This window comes from Aquarana catesbeiana, linkage group LG02 (assembly GCF_042186555.1).
Source record: "Aquarana catesbeiana isolate 2022-GZ linkage group LG02, ASM4218655v1, whole genome shotgun sequence".
Classification (NCBI taxonomy): domain Eukaryota; kingdom Metazoa; phylum Chordata; class Amphibia; order Anura; family Ranidae; genus Aquarana; species Aquarana catesbeiana.
This window is the reverse complement of record NC_133325.1, coordinates 309,693,115-309,720,725: the sequence shown is the minus strand read 5'-3', so window position 1 is coordinate 309,720,725 and position 27,611 is coordinate 309,693,115. Positions and strand designations below refer to the sequence as shown.

The 27,611-nt window shown below is 41.0% G+C and overlaps 1 protein-coding gene across 3 annotated transcripts in view; it reads left to right on the top strand.

Annotated features, from left to right (window-relative positions):
* MGAT4A (alpha-1,3-mannosyl-glycoprotein 4-beta-N-acetylglucosaminyltransferase A) overlaps positions 1-27,611 on the top strand; it is a 159,465-nt gene that overhangs the window by 43,071 nt on the left and 88,783 nt on the right. For all 3 annotated transcript variants that reach the window (XM_073614667.1, XM_073614666.1, XM_073614668.1), the window contains one exon: positions 22,097-22,264. Coding sequence is in view for 1 of the 3 variants with exons in the window: in XM_073614666.1 (XP_073470767.1) it covers positions 22,097-22,264 (168 nt within the window). In the remaining 2 variants the exon portion in view is untranslated. The remainder of the gene's footprint in view (positions 1-22,096; positions 22,265-27,611) is intronic.

The following is a 27,611-nucleotide window of genomic DNA, read 5'->3' as shown; positions in this document are numbered from 1 at the left end:
GTCATCTTGGAGGTGTTGTTATGCTGAAATACTGCCCTGCGGCCCAGTCTCTGAAGGGAGGGGATCATGCTGTGCTTCATTATGTCACAGTAAATGTTGGCATTAATGGTTCCCTCAATGAACTGTAGCTCCCCAGTTCCGGCAGCACTCATGCAGCCCCAGACCATGACAATCCCACCACCATGCTTGACTGTAGGCAAGACACACTTGTCTTTGTACTCCTCACCTGGTTGCCACCACACACGCTTGACACCATCTGAACCAAATAAGTTTTTATCTTGGTTTCATCAGACCACAGGACATGGTTCCAGTAATCCATGTCCTTAGTCTGCTTGTCTTCAGCAAACTGTTTGCGGGCTTTCTAGTGCATCATCTTTAGAAGAGGCTTCCTTCTGGGACGACAGCCATGCAGACCAATTTGATGCGGTGTGCGGCGTATGGTCTGAGAATTGACAGGCTGACCCCCCCCCCACCCCTTCAACCTCTGCAGCAATGCTGGCAGCACTCATACATCTATTTCCCAAAGACAACCTCTGAATATGACGTTGAGCACGTGCACTCAACTAGTTTGGTTGACAATGGTGAGGCCTGTTCTGAGTGGAACCTGTCCTGTTAAACCACTGTATGATCTTGGCCACAGTGTTGCAGCTCAGTTTCAGGGTTTTGGCAATCTTCTTATAGCCTATCATTTTCAGCTGCAGGGAGAGGACGACTGGTTGCAATCGAGGGAAAGATGAATGCGTCTAAGTACAGGGATATCCTGGACTAAAATCTTCTCCAGAGTGCTCAGGACCTCAGACTGGGCCGAAGGTTTACCTTCCAACAAGACAATGACCCTAAGCACACAGCTAAAATAACAAAGGAGTGGCTTCACGACAACTCCGTGACTGTTCTTGAATGGCCCAGCCAGAGCCCTGACTTAAACCCAATTGAGCATCTCTGGAGAGACCTAAAAATGGCTGTCCACCAACGTTTACCATCCAACCTGACAGAACTGGAGAGGATCTGCAAGGAGGAATGGTAGAGGATCCCCAAATCCAGGTGTGAAAAACTTGTTGCATCTTTCCCAAAAAGACTCATGGCTGTATTAGATCAAAAGGGTACTTCTACTAAATACTGAGCAAAGGGTCTGAATACTTAGGACCATGTGATATTTCAGTTTTTCTTTTTTAATAAATCTGCAAAAATGTCAATAATTCTGTGTTTTTCTGTCAATATGGGGTGCTGTGTGTACATTAATGAGGAAAAAAATGAACTTAAATGATTTTAACAAATGGCTGCTATATATATATATATATATATATATATATATATATATATATATATATATATATATATATATATATATATATATATATATATATATATATATATATATATATATATATATTGTATATATTTGATTGCACTGCAGGGGAATTTAGGTGGCCTGTTTATTAGTTATGACACGCCTGTTCTTGGCATTTTGCATTTAAAGACCTCCGGTACATTTTCTTTGTGGTCAATAAAACAGGCAAGAAAACAGAAGCATTTGTGCTTCTTGGAAAAAGGTTTAAAAGAATAGTTATTCTATCAATCATATTTCAGTTTATTGTAGTGATGGCCAGTTTTCTAAAAATTTCAATCGCATTCAACCGTCTTTTTATCACAAATACAATCACATACAGTACAAATACAATCAAATAGATTAAGGCAACCTAGTAACATCCCTGCAATATAATTATGATGGGGGATTGCTTGATCAGTTTGGTGTTTTACAGATTGAATCTGGCTGAAATTGCTTCAGAATTGCTGTGCGTGGCCAGCATATAGGATAAAGTTCAATTGCATTTTGAACAATACTGTACTAGTGAAAGTGAACCTACCCTCAGGTACAGTGGGGAAAATAATTATTTGATCCCCTGCAGATTTTGTAAGCAACCGCTTACAAAGAAATGAAGGGTCTATAATTTTTATCATAGGTGTATTTTAACCACTTCCGGACCGGCTCATGACGATATACGTGGGCACTTTGAAGAGGGATATTGTTGTTATGGCAGAAGCTAGCTGCCATAACCCCGGTATCCTCTTCTTCAGTGAGCGGTCCGGTTTCCGATAAAAGTGGTCTCTGTGGCGGGTTACCGCCGCTCTCTGCTGCTTACCGGAGCCGTCAGTAGCGGTGGAGGCGATCGTGTCTGCTCCATGGCTTGGTATGGAGACATCTGAGGGGAAGATGGCCTCCACCCGTCTCCATACCAGGGTGGAAGCGACATCAAAACGTCACTTCAGCCCATAGCTCTTAAAGGGACTTTTTTTTTTTTTTATTTTATTTTTATTGCATTTTAGTGTAAATATGAGATCTGAGGTCTTTTTGACCCCAGATCTCATATTTAAGAGGTCCTGTCATGCTTTTTTTCTATTACAAGGTATGTTTACATTTCTTGTAATAGGAATAAAAGTGACACAATTTTATTGTTGTGTGTGTGTGTTTTTTTTTTTTAAGAACAGCGTAAAAATAAAAGGTAAAATAAATAAAAAACTAAAACTTTTTTTGAACATGCCCTGTCCCGCCGAGCTCGCGTGCAGAAGCGAATGCACACGTGAGCAGCGCCCGCATATGAAAATGGTTTTCAAACCACACATGTGAGATATCGCCGTGATCGGTAGAGTGAGAGCAATAATTCTAGCCCTGGACCTCCTCTGTAACTCAAAACATGCAACCTGTAGAATTTTGTAAACGTCGCCTATGGAGATATTTAAGGGTAAAAGTTTGACGCCATTCCACGAGCGGGTGCAATTTTGAAGCATGACATGTTGGGTATCAATTTACTCGGCGTAACATTATCTTTCACAATATAAAAAATGGGCTAACTTTACTGTTGTCTTTATTTTTTAATTAAAAAAAGTGTATTTTTTCCAAATAAAGAGTGCGCTTAAAAGACCGCTGCACAAATACGTGTGACAGAAAGTATTGCAACGACTGCCATTTTATTCTCTAAGGTGTTAGAAAAAATTATATATAATGTTTGGGGATTCTAATGCCCCGTACACACGGTCAGATTTTCCGACGGAAAATGTGTGATAGGACCTTGTTGTCGGAAATTCCGACCGTGTGTAGGCTCCATCACACATTTTCCATTGGAATTTCCGACACACAAAGTTTGAGAGCTTACTATAAAATTTTCCGACAACAAAATCCGTGTCGGAAATTCCGATCGCGTGTACACAAATCCGATGCACAAAGTGCCACGCATGCTCAGACTAAATTAAGAGACGAAAGCTATTGGCTACTGCCCCGTTTATAGTCCTGATATACGTATTTTACGTCACCGCGTTCAGAACGATCGGATTTTCCGACAACTTTGTGTGACCATGTGTATGCAAGACAAGTTTGAGCCAACATCTACCGGAAAAAATCCATGGATTTTGTTGTCGTAATGTCCGATCAATGTCCAACCCTGTGTACGGGGCTTACGTGGTTTTCTAGCAAAAAAAGTTTTTAACTTGTAAACACCAAATCTCAGAGGCTCGGTCCTTAACCTCCCTGGCGGTATGATTTCAGATTTTTGCGTCTCAAAGCGGTACAATTATTTTGCATAGAAAATTGGCGTTTTATATTGTAGGCCTGTAATTCTTAGCAATCACACTTAAATCTGTCCACCAAGAGTCTAGTAGATATCACGGGTATGATGAAGTTTGAAACACAAAATCATAAATTATAATAAATAAATATAAATAATTATAAAAAATAATATAATAATAAAATACATTTCCCCACGATTCACTATCGCTCAATTCTGCAAGTGATTCTAATTTACTATCGCTGTTTTCTAGCTGGTCTAAAACCACTTTTGACGTAAAGGGACACTTTTTGGTTGCTATGAACAATCTCCAGTTTCCAGGCAGAAAGAACAGTATATATCATATAAAACTGTATGCAGGGCATTGAACAAAGCACTGGGGACAAAAGGGATGTGAAATGATTTCAGACAGTAATGTAATCTGTAAGATTACATTGTACTGTATGTATTATGAATTTTCACTTTTTTGAATTTGCCGCCAGGCTCCGCCCCAGTGCGTTGCGACGCTCGCAGGGAACTGAGCCCGGCACACAGGACATCAGGACAGAGCCCGCAGACACAGCAGGGGACATCGCAGGATCCTGAGGACAAGGTAAGTAACACTGCACTAGAATCCTGAGATGTAATCCCGAGTGTGGCTCGGGGTTACCACTAATGGTGCTGAAATTTAACCCCGAGCCACACTCGGGAAAACCGCCAGGGAAGCTACCTGCTTGCCACCCGCCGACTGTCATATGACGCCCATGCGGCGCCGTTCTCGTTCTGGAAGGGCGTCATATGACGCCCTTGCCTTCACGACCCACCAGGGACTGTCACTGGGGACCCGATGCGCATGCCCGGCAGCCGTGATGTCTGCCAGGCACCCGCAATTGCCCGGTAACAGAGCAGGACAGTGGATCTGTGTGTGTAAACACACAGATCTACGTCCTGTCAGGGGAGAGGAGACTGATGGTGTGTTCTTAGTACAGAGGAACACCGATCAGTCTCCTCCCCTTGTGAGTCCCCTCCCCCTACAGTTAGAATCACTCCCTAGGAAACATAATTAACCCCACGATCATCCCCTAGTGTTAACCCCTTCCCTGCCAATCACATTTATACAGTAATCAGTGCATTTTTATAGCACGGATCGCTGTATAAATGTGAATGGTCCCAAAAATGTGTCAAAAGTGTCCGATATGTCCACCGCAATATCGCAGTCACGATAAAAATCGAGGATCGCCACCATTACTAGTAAAAAACAAAAATAATAAATTTTTATTTTTTTTTACCAAAAATATGTAGAAAAATACATATTGGTCTAAACTGAGAAAAAAATTTGTTTTAAAAAAAATTGGCTATTATAGCAAAAAGTAAAAAATAGAGTGTTTTTTTTTTTTTCAAACTTGTCACTCTCTTCTTTTGTTTATAGCGAAAAAAATAAAAACCGCAGAGGTGATCAAATACTACCAAAAGAAAGCTCTATTTGAAAAAAAATGATAACAATTTCATTTGGGTACAGTGTTGCATGACTGCGCAATTGTCATTTGTTATAAATAACATAAATGTTATAAATTGAGTTGCAGCTCAGTGAATAAAATAAGTATTTGATCCCCTACCAACCAACAAAAATTCTGTCAATTTAAGAAGGTGCTCTTAATGACAACTCATGTGTATAAAAGACAGCTGTCCACAGAATCTCTTTCTTCCATTCAAATCTCACCTTCATGGGCAAGACCAAAGAGCTGTCAAAGGACATCAGGGACAAGTTTGTAGACCCGCACAAGACTGGAATGGGCTACAAGACCATCAGCAAGAAGCTAGGTGAGAAGGAGACAACTGTTGGAGTGATTTTTCGCGAATTGAAGAAATACCAAAAAAATGTCAATCGCCCTTGGTCTGGAGCTCCATGCATGAGAAAAGTGAGGGATCGTCCCAGAACTACACAGGAATAGCTTGTGAATGATCGCAAGGCAGTTGGGACCACAGTCACCAAACAAACCATTGGTAACACAATACACTGCCATGGATTGAAATTCTGCAGCGCCCGCAAGGTCCCCCTCCTCAAGAAGGCACATGTACAGGCCCGTCTGAAGTTTGCCAATGAACATCTAAATGATTGAGAGAAGGATTGAAAGTGCTGGGGTCAGATTAGACCAAAATTGAGCTCTTTGGCATGTTTGAAGGAAGAAAAATGCTGCCTATGACCCTAAGAACACCATCCCTACAGTCAAGCACAGAGGTAGGAACATTATTATGCTTTAGGACTATTTCTCTGCTAAAGGTACAGGCTGACTTTGCTGCATTGAAGGGCCAATGGACAGTGACATGTTTTGTAAAATCTTAGATGAGAACCTTCTTCCCTCAGCCAGAACAGTGAAGGTGGGTCGTGGATGGGTCTTCAAGCATGACAATAACCCAAAACATACTGTCAAGGCAGCAAGAGAGTGGCTCAAGAAGAAGCACACAATAAGGTCATGGAGTGGCCTAGCCAGTCTCCAGACCTTAATCCTATAGAAAATATATGGAGGGAGCTGAAACTTCGAGTTGCCAAGCGACAGCCAAGAACCTTAAGGATCTAGAGGGACCAAAATCCCTCCTGAGATGTGTGCAAACCTGGTAACCAGCTACAAGAAACATATTACCTCTGTGCTTGCCAACAAGGATTTCTCCACCAAGTAATAAGTCATGTTGCTTGGGGATCAAATACTTATTTTACTCACTGAACTACAACTCAAATTATAACATTTGTATCGTGTTTTGTCTGAATTTTTGGTTGATATTCTGCCTTTATCATTTTTAAAATACACCTATGGTAAAAATTATAGACCCTTCATTTCTTTGTAAGTGGGCAAACTTACAACACTCGCAGGGTATCAAATAATTATTTTGCCAACTATATACATTTTTCATGTTAAAGGCTAAGTTTAGTTAAACAATTAACAAAAAAAAAAAAATCAGCACAAGCAACAGAACGTATTATTAATATGATGTGTCCATTGGGCTGATGGCTGCTTTATTTGAAATTCAAAGTACACTGAACCCCCCCAACTTCACCATGGTAGCAATCGTTTTGAGGTGCTGCGGGGGTTATTAGAGCCAAGGGACCTGTCATAGGCACACGTCAGGAGTGCCAACTATGCACTATAACTCCATATTCCTATGCTGCTAGACTTAATGAGCAGGTAACTCATGCAGTGATTGGGAGTGGGGGGGGGGTGTAACTGCAAAGGTACAATTTGCATAATCCTTGTTTTCAGCTTTAAGGTACACCTGAACTAATTGTAAATATCATACCAGCCCCCCTACCTAACCCTTTTGAATACAGCAAACTATTTAAACCCTAACCCCCTCCCCGGGAAGGTCCATACTTTTTCTAATGGGTGAGGCCTTCTGCGCTGTGTTGGCTCACTAACATGCCATACTCATACTTGAATACTCATACTGCAGGAGCTGCACCTTATTCATTACAGTAGTGTGCAGGCGCATTAGGACATTAGTGTGCAGATGCAGGCAGCGTGCAGCATTCAATGTTAACCAACCTGGCTGTAGACCGCGTAGGAGGCCACAGCTGTAGAAGGGGGTAAATATGGACCTGGGGGAGTTGGACGGGGGGGGGGGAGTCATAGTTTATTGTATTGAGGGGAGCTGTGGGAATTTTTAACAATTGGTACTTTAAAAGAGATTAAAGGAAGTCAATGCTGCATTTTACATATAATACAAGAAAGCAAAAAGGTAAACATGGCTAGTTAATGTATTAAAACAGCCATGCTAGAGATGTTATTGAGTTTGACAGCAAATGTTGGCAATAGTGTGCTATTTATCTTGGCAACTTCCTAAAACTGCTGTTGGATAAGTATGTTCATGATGAGCTCGGTTTATAATACACAAATACCTGCCTGTAGATATTCTACTTGTTTTTTTAACCTAATTCTATATGCCACACAGCCATTTAAAAGTAAATTTTCCTTTTCACACCAGTGTAATTTATGATGTTTTTCCAGGCTTAATGTCCCATGTTCTTTACCATTTGATGTAAGGAGCAGTAAGTATGGGTGCACACAACATGATCGCATGTCAACATGAATTACTTGTGTGTAATTTGTGTACTGTAGCATCATGTACCTTTTTAGTAACATATATATTTTCTTTGTTTTTGTTAACCTGAAGCAAGGCATGATTCTAACTCCAAAATGATGTTTCTGGGACCATCGTTGGCAATCATATATATAGGAAAAGAGATTTTATTTAAATTTTTCTATTTCTGCTGCACATTGCTAAGGCAAAGGCACAGCCTGAGGTTATGGACTATATGATGCTCAGAAAACCTTGAAATAGAAAACGAGGGTTTGACACTTCTGATTTGCAGTGACATCAGTCATCGTGTCATATAAATTATGCGGTATAAATGAGTTCTTGACTTTGAAGAAAATATCACCCTGCCAAAAGGACTTTGTTCAATTACAGTGTATGGATTTGTGTTTTGAAATGAAGTTGACTATTATACTGATATTGGCTAGTAGTAGTCAGTCACATTCACCTGGACTGGAAGCTATTTAGATAAGCATTGAAAGGTCTTCAGTATCACAGAACAAGTCTAGCTGAATGTGACCATCTGCTACTAGCTATACAATCTATAAATCTCTATATATACTGTATATTCACTACTGTGCAAAAGTTTTAAGCAGGTGTGAAGAAATGCTGTAAAGAAGAAATGCCTTTGAAAATATATATTGTAATTGTTTATTTTTATCAATGTACAAAATGCAAGGTGAGCGAACAGAGGAAAAATCTAATTCAAATCAATATTTGTTGTGACTACGCTTGATTGTATGATTGACCAATTTAACCAAGCAGGTTCTTCATTCTGAAAAAAAAAATAAAAGTCAACAGCTACAAATTCTGTAGCTTCTGACTTTTTTTATAACAGGACACTTACCTGTCCAGGGATCCAGTGCCGTCCTCACCTAGGCTAGTTCTTCACTAGCCTTCGGGTTCCTGGCACTGGCATCTTAACTGTGGGCAGCAGACTGTGCTGCTTGTGGCTTCCCAGCTGGCTGCCCACTGCAAATGCAGAAGCCACGCTGTGCTTTGTGAATGGTCCCACAGTCTTCTGGGACTTGTGACATGTCCCAGAAGACTGTGGGGAGTACCCACCCCTTCCCCTCCCAAAAAAATGACGTGCCATGACAGAGGAAGGGGGACTAGAACTTGAAGCGGAACTTCCCCTTTTGAGTGATGCTTCGCTTTAACTGAAACAGAAGCAGCTGTGTAGGAGGCTTGAAACTGGGTGTGGAACAGCCAAACTCTGCTACTGTGGTGAGGTAGTTTAATGTCACAGACACCATGGCAAGACTGAGCACAGCAGCAAGACACAAGGTATTTATACTGCATCAACAAGGTCTCTCTCAGGCAAAGATTTCAAAGCAGACTAGTGTATCAAGATATGCTGTTCAAGCACTTTTGAAGAAACACAAAGAAATGGGCAGCATTGAGGACTGTAGAAGCAACATAGTAACTGGAGTGTAGAAAATGGCAGCAGGTGCTCTGGACTGATGAGTCAAAATCTGAAATATTTGACTGTAGCAGGAGGTAGTTTGTTTGCCGAAGGGCTAGAGAGTGGTACAAAAATGAGTGTCTGCAGGCAACAATGAAGCATGGTGGAAGTTCCTTGCAAGTCTGAGGCTGCATTTCTGCAAAATGAAGCAGGAGATTTGGTCAGCATCAATGGTATCTTCTATGCTGAGAAATACATACAGATAATTAGGCGTATGATTGGCCCCAAATTTATTCTACAGCAGGACAACAACCCCACACATACAGCCAATGTCCTTAGGAACTACAGTGCCTTGAAATGGTATTTATACGTTACAATCAAAAACGTAAATTTTTTGGGGGGGATTTTATGTGATAGACCAACACAAAGTGGCAAATTATTGAGAAGTGAATGGAAAACGATACATTTTTTACAAATAAATATCTGAAAAGTGTGGCGTGCATTTGTAATCAGCCCCCTTTACTCTGATACCCCTAACTAATATCTAGTGGAACCAATTGCCTTCAGAGTCACCCAATTAGTAAATAGAGTCCACCTGTGTGTAATTTAATCTCAGCATAAATACAGCTGTTCTGTGAAGTGCTCAGAGGTTTGTTAGAGAACTTTAGTGAACAAACTGCATCATGAAGGCCAAGAACACACCAGACAGGTGAGAGATACAGTTGTGGAGAAGTTTAAAGCAAAGTAAGGTTATATCAAAACATCCCAAACTTTCAACATCTCACAAAGCACTGTTTAATCCATCATCCAAAAATGGAGTATGGCACAACTGCAAACCTACCAAGACATGGCAGTCCACCTAAACTGACAGGCCAGGCAAGGAGAGCAATCATCAGAGAAGCAGCCAAGAGGTCCATGGTCTAACTTTGGAGGAGCTGCGGAGATCCACAGCTCAGGTGGGAGAATCTGTCCACAGGACAATTATTAGTTGTGCACTCCACAAACCTGGCCTTTATGGAAGAGTGGCAAGAAGAAAGCCATTGTTGAAAAAGAAGTCCCATTTGCAGTTTGCGAGAAGCCATGTGGGGGACACAGCAAACATGTGGAAGAAGGTGCTCTGGTCAGATGAGACCAAAATTGAACTTTTTGTCCTAAAAGCAAAATGCTATGTGTGGTGGAAAACTAACAGTGTACATCACCCTGAACACACCATCCCCACTGTGAAACATGGTGGTGGCAGCATCATGTTGTGGGGATGCTTTTCTTCAGCAGGGACAGGAAAGCTGGTCAGAGTTGATGGGAAGATGGATGGAGCCAAATCTTAGGAGAAAACCTGTTAGAGTCTGCAAAAGACTTGAGACTGAGGTGGAGGTTCACCTTCCAGCAGGACAATGACCCTAAACATATAGCCAGAGCTACAATGGAATGGTTTAGATCAAAGCATGTTCATGTGTTAGAATGGCCCAGTCAAAGTCCTGACCTGAATCCAAGTCAGAATCTGTGGCAAGACTTGGAAATTGCTGTTCACAGACGCTCTCCATCCAATGTGACAGAGCTTGAGCTATTTTGCAAAGAAGAATGGTCAAAAATGTCACCAAATGTGCATAACTGGTAGAGACCTACCCAAAAGGCTTGCAGCTGTAATTGCAGTCAAAGTATTGACTCAGGGTGGCTAAATACAAATGCGCCCCACACTTTTTACATATTTATTTGTAAAAAAAATACTGAAAAACATTTATTTTCCTTCCACTCTTTTTATTTACTTAAGGTACTTGTATAGCGCCGTCAATTTACGCAGCGCTTTATGTATACATTGTACATTGCACATCACTTCACAATTATGTGCCACTTTGTGTTGGTCTATCACATAAAAATCCCAATAAAATACATTTACGCTTTTGGTTGCAACATGATAAAATGTGGAAAATTGCAAAGGGGTATGAATACTTTTTCAAGGCACTGTATCTTCAGTGTAAAGAAGAACAAGAGTTCTGAAAGTGATGGTTTGGCCCCCCACAGAGCCCTGATCAACGTCATTGAGTCTGTCTGTGATTACATGAAAGGACTGAAAGATCTGAAGCAGCCTACATCCACAGAGTACCTGTGATTAGTTCTCCAAGATCTTTAGAACAATCTACCTGTTGAGTTCCTTCAAATACTTCAAGTGTACCTAGAAGAATTGATGCTGTTTTGAAGGCAAAGAGTGGTCACACCAAATATTGATTTGGATTTCTCTTCTGGTTATTTTACTTTCCATTTTGTTAATTGATAAAGATAAAATATTAACACTTCTATAATATATGTACACACACACAACACTATATACTGTGTGCTAGTATAATATTATAATATATTTTTTCTGTGCATGGTTTATTTAAGGTAATTTTGTTTAATAAAGAAATTCTAAGAAATAAATGCTGAAAAGTAGAACTTGAACTGTAGCAGTTCATGAAATATGCCGCCGTTCTGCCTTTTCTAACTTTTAGAACGGTATTTTTAAACTGCTTATCGGAACTTTTTCCCCATTTGCTTGTGTGGGAGAGAGCAGAATGACTGCCTTTATTCCAGCCGGTGTTTAACAAGTCCAGCTGTGGGATTTGTGTGTGTGTGATACTCTGTAGAGCAGCATAGTTAAGCTTACTGCATCCTACTGTAAACACGTTTCTCTAAAAGTGTGTCTTCTCATACTGGAAATGCAAACATTGCAGAATTTCCAATGAAGCCGTCTATTGACGTAAGCCGAAATAAAAGATTCCTTTCAGGCTTCTGTTTTTATAAGAAAAACTGTAGTTCTTGACCGAAATGATCTGTTCCAAAAGCACAACCTCCATCTATGGCAGCCTCCTGGTTCAGCGTTTCAGAGATGGCAGTAAAATAAGAAGCACATGCTTCTCTCCACGGGAGTAGATTTTCAGACAGAACTTTTTTTTTTTTTTCGTGGAACAACCTGAAGTACGTGAAGAGTTTGTGGGCACAGGCACATGCCGAGATGTTGGGCCAGAAACTCTGTTTTTGCTAAGTATTTATGACCTACTCCTGGAAAATGTACAAATTCTTTTCAAACTATATTGAAGCAGATGATTGTGAAAACTCTCCAAAAAAGGGAAAAAAACATTTTTAAGTAGTTATAAATCCCTGTGGAGGTCCCTTAAATCTGAGGCCCAGGCTCTGTGTGGGACTTGACTTCTGCCAAAGTGAAGATTAATCATTACCCCCTCCTGGCACTAAGCCTTGCTCTTATTATTGAGATTTCAAATGCAAGAATTTCAGTGGACAGCATTGACTCTGACATTTGACACTGAAGTGATTGGAATGATAGGGTGGTGGGGAGCAGCAAGGTTTAACAAGCCAATTGGAAATTAAGACCCCTGTCTGGTTTTTTGTCTTTCTCCCATTGGAGAGCTTTCCATTCACTTCCTGTCACAGAAACATTGTACTATAAAAGCAAGGAGGTACCCCTCTAAGACAGCTACCACCAGAACTGGTTTCCCATTGGAAGATTTCCCCTCACCTCCTCTCCCCATGAAAACTCGACTTGCATTTCACATCATTTTACATACTGAAGACAATAGTCACAAGGACAAATAGGGTGAATTTCCCTCCCCCATAAACATAGACAGCAATGAAAACCTGACAAAGGTTCTAACCCTTCCACATTCTATTCAAACCTTAAAAACAGCTTTGGCTGTACATACACTTTAAACACAACTGGCTCAGAAAACATTCTAGCTCAGGGGACCCCAAACTATGGTACACTGCCTGCCATAGATTGACCCCTGGAAAACAAAGACCCTGCATGCAGGGTTTATTAATGTAAGCCAGACCGGGGGAGCCATTGTATGCAAAATGGTAGCAGGTGCCTGGCTCTTAAACACAGAGGGCTTCAGCACAGGCATCACTGGGTGAAGTAATCTCCTTCCTGATGGTACCTCTATTGTCCCTAGCTGTGACACCACCTAGATGAGTGGTGCAGAACATGAAACCTGCACAAAGGTATGTGCCACTGATCAACAATGCTGGGAGAGTTCATAGGCAGGGGGGCACCACTGACACAGGGGGACCATTCCTCCAACTTACTATTGACATAGGCATTTATTACTCCCATTGACAACTGATGCAAGGAAATTTTTTACTGACCACTGATGCAGGGGCATTTATTACTTCTGTGATTACTTTTACAGATCACTGATACTAGGGCATTTGACCATTGATGCTGTTGCATTTTTTACTCCACTGACTACAAACTTTGGGTCATTTTTTACCTTGAGGGATGCAGGGGCATTTTCTACTCCCACTGATGTAGTGGCATTTATTTTATCTCTACAAACACAGGATTTTTTTTTACTCCTACTAACCACTGACACAGTATTTTTTACAGCTACTGACCAATGACATGGGGCATATTTTACTCCACTGACCAGTAATGTAGGGGCTTTTTTCTAATTCACTGGCCGCTGATGCTGGTGCATTTTTTTACTTTCACTGATACAGGCATTTTTCCTCCCACTGAGCACCAACATAAGGGCATTTTTACTCCCACTGAACACCAACATAAGGGCATTTTGTACTCCCACTGACTACCAATGTTGTGGCATTTTTACTCCAACTGACCTCCAATGTTGGGACATTTTTTAACTCCTACAGACCCCAGTCAGGTCTTTCAACAATGTGACGGATAGTAAGCTGGTAAAATGTTTGGGGACCCCTGTTCTAGTTTATTGAAAGACCATTAAAATGGTTACCTGCTTCTAAATGACTAGAAGTCAACTGACCCCAGCAAAGAAAATCTAAAAATACATTGCTTTGGAGGGGTCTCCAAACTTTCTAAACAAAGGGCCAGTTTATTGCCCTTTAGACTCTAGGGGGGCCAGACTATGACCAGTGGGAGTAGAAATTTTCCTGGCATCAGTGTGAGTAAACATTGCCACATTTGGTATTAGGGAGAAGAATAGTGCCCCATCATTGGTATCATTGGAAGGAATAGTGCCCCATTATTGGTGTCAGTGGGAGATATTGGGTCCCATTGTTGGTGTCAGTTGGCAGAATACTGTCTCGTATTAGTGGGAAGAGTAGTGTCCTAAGGGCTGGCTAAAGGCGGGCAAAGGGCCACAGTTAGGGGACCACTGGTGTAGAATAAGTCCTCCTGCACACTGGATGTCTTTGCAGCTACTTCTAGAAATGTCTGGAATTTTTAAAACTCCCCTGCATGTTGGCTTATGTGTCCATGCACACATAGGGGTTGATTTACTAAAGGCAAATAGACTGTGCACAGTGCAAGTGCAGTTGCACCAGAGCTTAGTAAATGAGGTATGGCTTCACTCTGCATAGAGTACCCAATCAAGTTCAAAGAAAATAAAAAAAGTTTGATTTTTCTTGCACATGATTGGATGATGGAAGTCAGCAGAGTTTCTGCTCATTTACTAAACTCTGGAGCAACTACAGTCTTTTTCCCTTTAGTAAATCAAGCCCATTGGCTTTTAGCAGTGTTTAGTGACGGGGGTTTTAAAGGCAGAGAAAAAAACCTCTGCCAGTGTGTCCAGCCCAGGACCAACAGAGTTTTGGCAGGAAAAACGCTTGACACTTGTAATCACATCTAAACACGTGTTAACACTAGGCGAGTTAAAGTGGAGGGCCACCCTGAAAAAAAAATTACACCAAAAATCCTACAAAAAAAAAAAAAATTTGAAAAATTTGTTTTTTAAACTTACCTGAACCCTTGTTGCTAGGCAGTCTTCCTAATCTGCCTAATCTGCCTGTTCCTATTCCGCGGCGGGTTCTGCTCCTAGCTGAGTGGCCCCGTTGCCTTCTGGGAACTGTGTGTGTTCCCAGAAAACCACGGGGCCATTCACAGATCGCCGCGCCGCTTGCGCAGTAGGAAACTGGCAGTGAAGCCGCAAGGCTCCACTGCCTGTTTCCCTTACTTAGGATGGCGGTGCCAGGACCCGAGAGCCGAGGGTCGGCCTCGGGCGGCCGACATCGCGGGCACCCAGGACAGGTAAGTCTACTTATTTAATATCAGCAGCTACAGTGTTTGTAGCTGCTGACTTTTAAAAAAAAAAATTATAGTGGCCGGAATCCCGCTTTTAAATTTTAATTCATTTCAATGACCAGAATAAATGAATATTCTGGCCAATGAAATTAATTAATGCCCATGTGCTTGATGCCTGTAAATGCACCTAAATGTTTGTAGAAGCGTTAGACACTTTTACAAATTTTAGGCTTTTTTTCTGCCAAAACTCTGCAGCCAGGAGGAAAAGCTTCTAGGAGAGTTTGCAAAACATCCTGTGTGCATGAGGCCTAAATGAACACACAGAGAAAAGAAGACCAGCACGTTGTTGCTTTTAGAAAATAAATTACATCTTTAGCTTGAAGAACCTGATCAGATTTTTACTCTAAAGCAGTGGTTCTCATCTCCTGTCCTCAGGACCCACTAACAGGCCAGGTTTGCAAGATAACTGAAATACATCCCAGGTGATCTCATTTGCTGCTCAGTGATTGCAGTATTCTAGTCTGCATCTCCCCAAGGTAATACTTATAATATGTCCTGTTGGTGGGTCCTGAGGACTGGAGTTGAGAACCTCTGCTCTAAAACCTACAACACACTATCAGTAACTGACAGCTTAGTTTGGAGCCGCTGTAATAATGATCCGATGTTAGTACAGCAATCTCCACTGCGGAGCTATTGTGTTCTGACAGGAGGACAGCCCACCCCACCCCACCCCCAGTCACCCGACATTCCGCCTGTGTGTACTAGGCTTTAAGCGACCCATAGACATGAGACGTCAATGGCCGTAAATGCAAACATCTGTGGGGAAACACTGATTGGACAAAGTATAAAATCTCTCTTAGTTGTCATTATACTCCAACAAGATATGGGGTGCTGGCAGTGCCCACTGTTCTTCTCTTTTCCCTTTTATATCTTCTTAAAGACCTAAATGTGCGAGTTTGCTAGAGTTGACCTTGCAAGTTGATGGCATTCTCTGAAGCAGTTGGAAGCCTAGTTGCCCTGAGGGCAGTCGGATCTGTCCGTCCTCTACTGTCAATGGGAAGACTTACTGTCATGCTGATTTCACATCTCAACCTTTTGCTTCCTGGAGGAGTTATATAAGTGAATGGTGACTATGCCTTCAAAGTATGTGTGCTCTGTCAGAATTTGTATTTAGTAGGAAATCCAGAGCTTGTCTGACTGCGGGTATTGAACATTTCAGTGCAATCCATTTTATTTTGAACCAGTCAGAGCTATTGACCTCTGGGCCCACTGCAGTGATGTGTATGGAATATCTCCGACTGACAGTCATGGGTATAAAGTAATTGTAACGTACTGCTGTGCTTACATAAAGCATGGAAATTACATTACAGTTTGCATTAATACGGAAAGGAAATTAGAGTAAATATTTAATAAGCACAGAAATCTCCAGTGACAATTTTTTCCTTATGAACAACACACCACATTTTCCTTTTTTTCCTTTTTTTTTTGAACAAAAACAAACAGAATTAGCAAATTGTTTATAGTGTTTTAGTGGGGCTTCAGTGAGCTACACAATGCAAGTACCAAGATTATTTGTTTTTAATATCCCTAGGTAAGATATTTTCCCTAAGTCAGTTTAAAGCTTAACTCCCGGCACAAAAAGCTTTCATTGAAATATATGCCTCTATAGCCACGAATGGTGGATTTCCACTTTGTGGGCAACAAATGCCTTTACAAATCCGTTTTTCAACCTTGTAAAAGTAGTAATGAAATCTGTGCAGAGAACTGAGCTGTGGGAGGGACCTAGCAGCTCCACCAATTACAGGCTGCCTTTTTTTCATCAGATTAGGCGACCCTTCAGAATGTGTAACGGAAGTGACCTTTTGTCACCGCCATCTTGCTACACCCCACACTTCTCCAAAGTAAGGATTCACTGAGAAGGGGGCAAGCGGACATCTTGTTACACCCCCCGGAGTTTTGCATCTTACACTTGTTTTTTAACAGTAAACTGAGTTTATATAGTGAAATACAGTACTCGCAACTCCGTCTGACTGTTTAGATGTTAAAAACAGCGGTGTCACGTCACATTCAGCTACCCATCACATTTTGCTACCCGCTGGACGCCGCCATATGCGTTCCAACACTGTTGTAAGACCACTTTGCCACAGGGCCCCTCACCGCGCTTTGGGCACGGCCTCGCTTCGCTCGGCATAATTATAATCTAACTCTATGTCCACTTGGATGGTGGGGCATGAACCTGGACTCAGGGGTGTGGCCACAAAATTCTGCGCAAGTGCAGATCGCCACAGTGTTGGAACGCATATGGCGTCGTCGTGCATGTGCAGTCCAGCGGGTAGCCAAATGTGATGGGTCGCCATACGTGACGCTACACCGGCGTGCCTGCTCATCTCACAGGTTTGCTAATCTGACAGAAGTTCGCTGCTTTTAAAATTCAACATCTAAACATTCAGACGGAGTTCTAAGTACTGTATTTCATTATATATACTCAGTTTACTGTTAAAAATAAGTGTAAAATGCAAAACTCCGGTGGGTGTAACAAGATGTCCGCTTGCCCCTTCTCACTGTATCTTTACTGTGGAGGAGTGCGGGGTGTAGCAAGATGGCGGCAACATACCGTCACTTCCGTTACACATTCTGACGGGTCACCTAATCTGACGAAACACATGCAGAAAACTACAGGAGGGGGCGGATACAAGACCAGTCACCCTGTACTTGGCAAGAGATCAGCAGTGACTGATCTTTATTACAGGAGTCTCCTGCACACAGTCTCACACTGTATTACTGCACAGATATGAAAGAAATACACAAAGCCCACCAAGATGCAAATAAGAATACATGTGCCTCTTCTATTTACACAATATTTGCTTATCCTGGAGATTGCTTTAAATGAAACATATTCATGTCTGACTGGTTGGTATCTAAGTAATCCTCAATATTGTTAAAAAATAAATGGATAGAAATATATGCATTGATACTGAGAAAAGCTACATTCTACAGTTAATGCTGCTCATCATATTTTAATCATTAATCACCAACATGCTTAATCGTGGAGAGCTTCAATGCAACGTTGTTGTTTGAATCTGCTTACTGTGTGGATAACCTAAACCACAAAGACAAAAGCTTGAAGTCTGCTAATCTCGATCATATCACATAATAGAGTGAATTAGCCTTAATGCTGACAGCTTGACGAGAATAGAACTTGATATCACGAACAGCAAATTGGTTAGCAAATACAGTGTATAATGATGTCTTGTTGTTTAGATTTGTAAAGGGGATAATTTACTAGTACCCTAGATAGAGCTCCTAGTTTCTAATAAGTGGCATTTTACTGCTATGCAGTAGAGCTGCACGATTCTGGATAAAATGGGAATCACGTGTTTTTTTTTTTTTTTTTTTCTTTTTGCTTAGAATAAAGATCACGATTCCCACAGCATAACATTGTCTTTCACATTATACAAAAAAATCGGGCAAACATCACAGTTTAGTTTTTTTAAATTCATTAGTGTATTTTTTTCCCAAAAAATTGCATTTGAAAGACCGCTGCGCAAATACAGTATGGCATAAAATATTGCAACAACGGCCATTTTATTCTCTAGGGTCTCTGCTAAAGAAAAAAAAAAAAAAAAAAATATATATATATATATATATATATATATATATATATATATATATATATATATAATGTTTGGGGGTTCCAAGTAATTTTCGAACAAAAAATTATTTTAACTTGAAACCAACAAGTGTCAGAAACAGGTTTAGTCTTTCTTTATTTAAGTGGTTAAACTTCCATCATTTAGAGACCAAAGTTCATTCCTTTGATCTAAAGAACAAAATGTTACAATGTTTGTAGTTAGCTCAGCAGCTGAGGAATGTTGTGAAACTTGGCAGACTGCCTGTTTTTTTTTTTTACGCTGCACAGAATCGGGAAAATGCCTTGTTAAGATCGTGAGGGGGAAAGAATTGCGATCTCGATTCCTAACGATTATTCGTGTAGCTCTACTAGTATTGTATAATAAATAGAAAAGAGCAACAATAAGGACAGCGCCAAAAGTGGCACTATTTAGTAATAAATGATTTAACTGTTTGTCTACCTCAACCTCATACATAATTTGAGTAGACTGTTTGCTCACTGTTTTTTTAATAGAACTTTGGTAGTAAGGGAACTTTGGGTCCCAGGTCCCATGACCCCTCACTTGACCTGTCAAGGTGATCTATGTGAAAGTATATGTATGTATCTCTGTGTCCTCTATATATTTTATAGTAGGTATTCTACAGCTGGTAAAATGACATCAGGAAACCGTGTGTCAGTTTTATCAAAGTATTAGAAAAAATAAGTTTGTCACACTGATTGTATCTTTCAATTAACTATATGTTTTGTGATTTAATTATATTCAACTGGTTTAATTTTCTAATAAAAATTCTCTAAAGTTTCAAGTGGTATTAAAATCAAAATTCAAAATGTTAATTATTGCATCTTACCAATCCTTAAAGGGTTACTTCACTATAATGGAAAAGGTATAGCAAGTAAAATTACTACAAGAGCCATGTTATTTAAAATTACTGTTTTCTCTTTTCTGCATTCTCTGTAATTTTCTGTAAAATTCAATGCGATATGGTAAACTGGAGGTGTTCTGTACAGCGTTGTGTACAGAACTTCACCAGAAAGGTAAATTCCTGCTTGTGTGACTGGCTTACTGATTTTCCCAGAAATCTGCACTAAGACAGGTCACATTTTAGGCATCCCCTGCAATGGGAATAGTTTTGGTGAGCTACTCTAAGGGTTAAATACTTCTAAAGGGATACAGACGCTGCAGCTTTTCCCATTAGAACACTGAGTGCACCAGGTAATTATCCACTTGAAGACTTTTCTGGCACTTTTTGTTTACAAGTTTAAATCAGTATTTTTTGCTTGAAAATTACTTATAACCCCTAAACATATAATATATATAATATTATATATATATTTTAGCAGAGACCCTAGGGACTAAAATGGCGATTGTTGCATTTTTTTATGTCACATGGTATTTGTGCAGCAGTTTTTCAAACGCAGTTTTTTTAGGAAAAAATACATTTTAATGAATTAAAAAATAAATACAATATATACACCACTTTTTTTTTTTTTTTGTATAATCTGAAAGATTTTGTTAAACCGAGTAAACAGATACCTAATATGTCCACTTTAAAATTGCGCACGCTTGTGGAATGGTGACAAACTATATTACTTAAAAATCTCCATAGGCGACGCTTTAAACAACCTTAAATGTTACCTGTTTAGAGGTCTAGTGCTAGAATTATTGCTCTCACTGTAACATTCATAGGGATACTTCATGTGTGGTCTGAACATCATTTACATATGCGTGCGAGGACAGAGGGATGGGGGAACTTAAATAAAAATAAAAACTTAAATAAAAAAAAGTTTATTTTCTTTTATTTTTACACTGTTCCTTTAATTTTTTTTATCACTTTTATTCCTATTACAAGGATAACAAGTCCCTTTTTGGAGAGATCTGGAGTCAAAAAGACCTCAAATCTCTCCTTTTACCTTTAAAAGTAAAAGATCAATAGACAATTGTTTACTTCCACCCTAGAAGAGAAGTGATGTCATGACATTGCTCCGCTCCTCCAAGAGGCCATCAGAGACAATCTAGTCTTTTATCGCCTCTGTGACCAGCTAGCCGCACAGTCAGATCATTCCTCGGGCGAGCCAGTGGAAATGGTAAGCCCAAGAAGCGCCGGCAAGTGGCGGGAACAAAGGGACATCCTTTCCCGCTGCTTCTGAAAACATTCACATTAATGAGAAAGCCAGCCGCCAGCTGAAAAAAATTAATTAATAATAATAATAATAATTATTATTATACAGGATTTATATAGCGCCAACATTTTGCGTAGTGCTTTACAACATGAGGGCAGACAGTAGCGTTACAATACAATTCAATGATATCTTCAGCCATAATCCCGGTAAACCACCTGCAAAAAAAATGTGTGTGTGTGTGTGTGTGTGTGTGTGTGTGTGTGTGTGTGTATATATATATATATATATATATATATATATATATATATATATATATATATATATATATATATATATATATATATATTACATACATACATACATACATACATACATACATACATACATACATACATACATACACACATATATATATATATATATATATATATATGGCGGTCGGCAAGTGGTTTTATGAACCAGTCCCTTCAATTCAGATTAAGGGCTAATTCAAACATTGTGCAGTGGCAGACATTTTACTGCATTGTAAAATGCCTGTCACTGCAAGGACACATAGAGAACCATTGTTTTCTGTGTGTCCCGTTCACACTGCAACGCAGCCAGAAGCTGCTGCATTATATTGCAGCGCACTGTACAGAATCGCATGGCACTGTACAGCAGCACAACGCATCACGCTGCTGTTCAGACAGCTGCTGGAGCAAAGGATAAACAAAAGTTAGGATTCTTCCAAGACGTTTGTTACAATTTCTGCAATGCAAATTAATTACTCAGAGGAGATTTTTTTTTTTTTTAACAGTGGAGTTACTTTTTAAATGTAGAGGCTGCATTTGTTTTCTTTTTTTTTTTTTTTTTTTTTTTTTGCTTTTTTTCCTTATTTTTTACCAGGTGATCTGGCCAGTAACAAAACAAACTTCCTGTCCTGTGGTGTCCCCTTGTTTATAGGAGCAACAGAGACAAATTTGGGGCGCAGCATTGTCAATTTTGGGAGAGGTTAGAGTTAGATGTACCAGTAGATTTGGACTTGATTAACAAATTAGAGCCAAACTCCAGTTACAGCAACTGTTTTTTTTTTTTTTTTTCCTTTTGGGATAAAGGTTTTACATAAATGAATAAAAGCTGATCATTGTAAGCAGCCCTATCAGTGTTTGTCTCAGTTTGTACAGTGATTTTTACAAAGGGAATGGAGAGCTGACCTAATGAGCTTGCCTTTAATTTTGTCTTCAAGAATTGCTTTAATAACTTTGGGATTCCAGGCTTTGGTTATGTAAGACTAAATGGCTCTCTATATGCCACAGCTGATTTTTTAAAAAATTTTTTTGCAGAGAAATTGATTGCCTATCAGCGGGAATTTCATGCTTTAAAAGAACGCCTGCGCATTGCTGAACATCGAACATTACAGCGCTCATCTGAGCTACATGCAATATTAGAACAGTTCCGGAAAGCAGTTTCTGAGGCAAATGGAAGCAGAGATGCATTAAGTCACTTTTCAGGTAAAAAAAAAAGTCATTTTACACTGCTTTCAGTGACCCTGTAAGTCCCATGGGACAGAACTGATATCTGTGAGTATATATACTGTGTAATTGCTGCAAGCTATTGATCTGCACAGACATGATGATCTTACTAGACTAAAAGACCAAAAATTTTGAAGGCATTCTATTAACTGAAAAGAAAGTAACAGAGCCCTGAGGGTTAACCAAAAACAAACAAACATGACCTACCCAATTCACTAATACTATAAGGGATCTTGTGTGGTATGGGACCTAGCCAGCCACTATTCTGGATCTCCTATAACATTCACCCCTGTAGAAGCCTATCTCTAATTTAACTGATGTGGTGCTAATCCCAGAACATCCAACCAAGCTTGCCACATTGAGTAGAATTTACGTGAAACATTTCTATGTTGGTATGTCAGCTTTTCCCGTATCAGTAATTTATTGACATGCTCCACCCATTCCGGCCTGGTGGGCACCCTGGGAACAATCCAAAATTGTGCGATCAGTTTACGTGCAACATACAGCAGTTGCAGAACAGCAGTATGAGCTTGTGGAGTTAAGGACTCCTCAACCAGGGCACCCAACAGGCACACAACCAGGGTTTGCGGAATATTGAACATGAATACTTAAGAGATCACTTAAAGGACCTCCTTTAAGTGATCCTACCAACACCAAAGGGGCGGAGGTCAGGCAGAGATCCCATGTCTCCCCATCTATGACACCCGTATCCTTTTCCCACCCCTGCCTGCAAGGTAGTTTGGAGGAATCCTGTATAGCATTAAGAAGAATATTATCACTTCTGGAAATCATTCCCTTTTTATCGCCTTACATAAGAACCTCCTGTATTAAGGTATGGTCAGTTCACTTAGGTTGGGCACATCTTGATTGTGTTTGTAGGGCGTGTCTCAGCTGTAAATATTTGAAGAAGTGGCTACGTGGAATAGCAAACTCTGCCTGCACCGCCATACAGGATTTAAGGGTTGGCCCATTATATAGCTCTGATATAAGTGTAGTCCTGCCCCTTCCCAATCTCTAAACCCCCTGAGGTTCAATATCTCCCTATAGTTTAGGTTGCACCATAATGGAGTATGTGTTAGAAAGCCCTGTATCCTTTAGCATCTGTTTAACATATGACCATAAAGTCTTCAATAGGGTTATTGTGAGAGCCCTAGGGTCCAAGTTCATGAATCCTACCTCCAGACACACAAGGGCAGCGACATCATCTCCTGGTGGGATCAGAAGTCTACGTATACGGTCCTTTAAGTCCACAATTCCCCAGCCCAACAGCTGCTGTAGCTGGGAAGCAAGGTAGTAGGCTCTAGAGTGAGGGAACGCTAGTCCCCCCCGATCTTTGCTATGCTGTAATGTTGACAGACTAATCTGAGCTATCTTTTTACGCCATATCAGTTCTCTAAATTGGGAGTCTATCCTAGCAAACCACTGTCGAGGAACCCAGACTGGAGAGTTGTTGAATACATACAACAATTGTGGTGCCCAGACCATAAACGTTTACTGTACAAAATAAGGTCCGTTGCCATGGACCATAGGGTGAGTACATGGATTGAAATCTGGCTACAAGGGCGAGTTCAGAGGGTGGTGATAAATGGGGAGTACTCGGAATGGACAGGGGTGGGTAGTGGGGTCCCCCAGGGTTCTGTGCTGGGACCAATCCTATTTAATTTGTTCATAAACGACCTGGAGGATGGGATAAACAGTTCAATCTCTGTATTTGCAGACGATACTAAGCTAAGCAGGGCAATAACTTCTCCGCAGGATGTGGAAACCTTGCAAAAAGATCTGAACAAATTAATGGGGTGGGCAACTACATGGCAAATGAGGTTCAATGTAGAAAAATGTAAAATAATGCATTTGGGTGGCAAAAATATGAATGCAATCTATACACTGGGGGGAGAACCTCTGGGGAATCTAGAATCTAGGATGGAAAAGGACCTGGGGGTCCTAGTAGATGATAGGCTCAGCAATGGCATGCAATGCCAAGCTGCTGCTAACAAAGCAAACAGAATATTGGCATGCATTAAAAAGGGGATCAACTTCAGAGATAAAATGATGATAATTCTCCCGCTCTACAAGACTCTGGTCCGGCCGCACCTAGAGTATGCTGTCCAGTTCTGGGCACCAGTCCTCAGGAAGGATGTACTGGAAATGGAGCAAGTACAAAGTAGGGCAACAAAGCTAATAAAGGGTCTGGAGGATCTTAGTTATGAGGAAAGGTTGCGAGCACTGAACTTATTCTCTCTGGAGAAGAGACGCTTGAGAGGGGATATGATTTCAATATACAAATACCGTACTGGTGACCCCACAATAGGAATAAAACTTTTTCGCAGAAGAGAGTTTAACAAGACTCGTGGCCACTCATTAAAATTAGAAGAAAAGAGGTTTAACCTTAAACTACGTAGAGGGTTCTTTACTGTAAGAGTGGCAAGGATGTGGAATTCCCTTCCATGGGCGGTGGTCTCAGTGGGGAGCATCGATAGCTTCAAGAAACTATTAGATAAGCACCTTAATGACCACAACATACAGGGATATACAATGTAATACTGACACATAATCACACATAGGTTGGACTTGATGGACTTGTGTCTCTTTTCAACCTCACCAACTATGTAACTATGTAATTTTGATGAGATTAATTCTCCCCACCACTGATAATGGCAGTTTACACCAAATAGTACATTTTTCACAAAATTTACGGAGTAAGGGAATTAGATTAGGTTCAATATATTGAGATGAGTCGGGGGTAACCTGAATGCCCAGATAGCGAAAGGAAGATACCACTTGCACCATTTCCGCACATTCAGGAAGGGGGGCGGTTATAGGGTCCAAAGGCATCACTACCGACTTGTTCCAATTAATGAAAAAGCCTGACAATGCACCAAAGGCCTCAATAAGGGTCATAACAGTTAGCAAAGTGCCCTAAGTATCTCCCAAATAAAGTAGGGTATCATCAGCTTACATTGACACCACGTCAGTTCCCATATTGCATCTGAACCTGGTTATATTGGCCTCCACTCGTATTCGTGACGTGAGAGGTTCCAAACCCAGGGCAGACAGCAGGGGCGACAAAGGACACTACTTCCTAATGCCTCGGAATAATGAAAAGGTTCTGAGAGCTCTCCGTTCACCCTTAATCCTAGCCGGGGGCTCAGCATACAGAATCTTGACCCATTTGACAAAATTAGTACCCAGGCCCATATGTTCCAACACCTTCCACAGGTAAGGCCATTCGACACTGTCGAAAGGCCTTGGCTGCATCTAGCGAAAAAATAGTTCGGTTACCAGGGTTATCCACAGGTAATTGTAAGTTTTGGAAAAGCTTCCGAAGATTCTGGGCCGTGGATCTAGTGGGGATGAATCCAGATTGGTCCTTGTGTACCAATTTATGTATCACCTGAGCCAGTCTGGTCGCCAACACCCGGGCCAATAGTTTGACATTGGTTGTGAGCAAGGAAATAGGTTGGTTCAGGTAAAGTAGCGTCTTTTCCTGGTTTTAATAGCACAACAATTGTCGCCTCATTTATAGAAGTGGGAAAAGCTCCAGTCTAAAATGCCTCATTATAGACCTTCAGTAGTATGGTTAGCAATGTGCCTGCATATCACTTGTAGACCTCGGAAGGAAAGCCGACTGCCCCTGGAGATTTATTATCATAAGATTGTGCTAGAGCTAACGCAAGTTCCTCCTCTGTTAATGGGGCATTGAGCAATGCAGCATTCTGATGTCGACAAGCGAGGCAGCACACAGCCATCTAGAAATCCCCCAACCTCCATGTCAGAAGGTTGTACCTTAGAAGTATATAGATCAGCGTAGAATGATCTAAAGATCCTTATAATGTCATATATATCCCAGAAATTATACAGGACAAACCAAAAACATTGCATAGCAAGAACACATATCGCCCCCCTGGATCTATGATCTTGTGGGAGCAGGAAAATCAACATTGTGACGTACCAGGATGCTTATCCCCCTTGAATATGTGGAATATGTTGAGTGGAATTGGGTACCAAATAATTGAGGAGATAGGCTAGGTATGGAGTCAGGGGAGAGGCGAGTCTCCTGTAAGCATATAATACCAGCACCCAGGGATTTAATAGTTCTAAGGACTGCCAGTCCCTTCACAAGGCTATCGAGTCCTCGGACATTCCAGGACATAATTTAGAAGGCTGAAGCCATAGGGGAACACATTCACAGATCGTGAAATCATGCCAGTTGCCCAGGCATGTTTCTAATGTCACAACTAACATAATAGACCAGTATACAATGTAGAATTTTTTCCAGGGTAGCACCAAAATCAATATATGTGAGCAGTCTGACAGTCAACATCAGAAAAAACAGAATTAGAACTGTGGTAGGTCAAAAGGGGAGTTACAAACACAAGAAAAATAAGGCATAGAGCGAACAGGGCTCCGAGCCAGTGAAGCTGAAGAACAAATGGTCCCCACAGATCTTCCATGGGGAGGGGAGAGCAGTGGAAACTCCAAAAAAAAGATGGTCGGGTTTCACTTCAGCCGTGATCATATGTCAAGCAGAAGCAGAGCGTTGCGACATAGCGGCTCAAAGTGCTCTATCCTCCCGATCCAGCTATTGTGCCGCAGAAGTAGGACGATCAAAGAAATTAACCTGTCCCAACGCAACCACCTGAAGGCGGGCAGGATACAGCATGGCATATTGTAGATTAAGATCTCAAAGCCTCTTCTTCACATCTATGAACTTTGTGTGCTGTAGAGAAGTCCAGGAATAGTGATATTTTGGAGTTGTCAATAGCCATAGCACCACTCATGGTTCTAGCCTTGGAGAGTATGGCATCCCTGTCCTTTAATTCAGAAGTTTGAACAGGAATGGGCCCTGATGGTTGCCTGGTGGCAGAGGGCGTGCTGGGACACTATGCACCCTCTCAACTGAAAACAGGTGGGAGAAGGTATCCTTGCCGAAGGTAGAAATTAGCCACTGCTCAATAAAGGTGACAGGATTTTTGCCTTTGGCCCGCTCAGAAATACCAAGGGCGTGCACATTATTGCAGCGCATTCTATTTTCTAAGTCATCCAGGGGGATGTGAGATGACAGTTGTATTTGAGATCCCTCTGCATGGGAACTATATAATCCTCCACGGTGCTCACTTTGCCTTCCAGGGCAGAGGTGCGTTCCATCGTGCCGCACAAATGAGATTTCTGCCTTAACTCCCTTCAGTTCATCAGTGAGGGCAGAAATAGACATATTGCAGGCTGTAACAGCAGATAGTATGTCATGCAGAGTGGGCTCCGGCTCTTCTGCATCTGGGGAGGATGCATATGGCACAGCAAAAATGTCCCCAGGAGCATTCACTGTTTT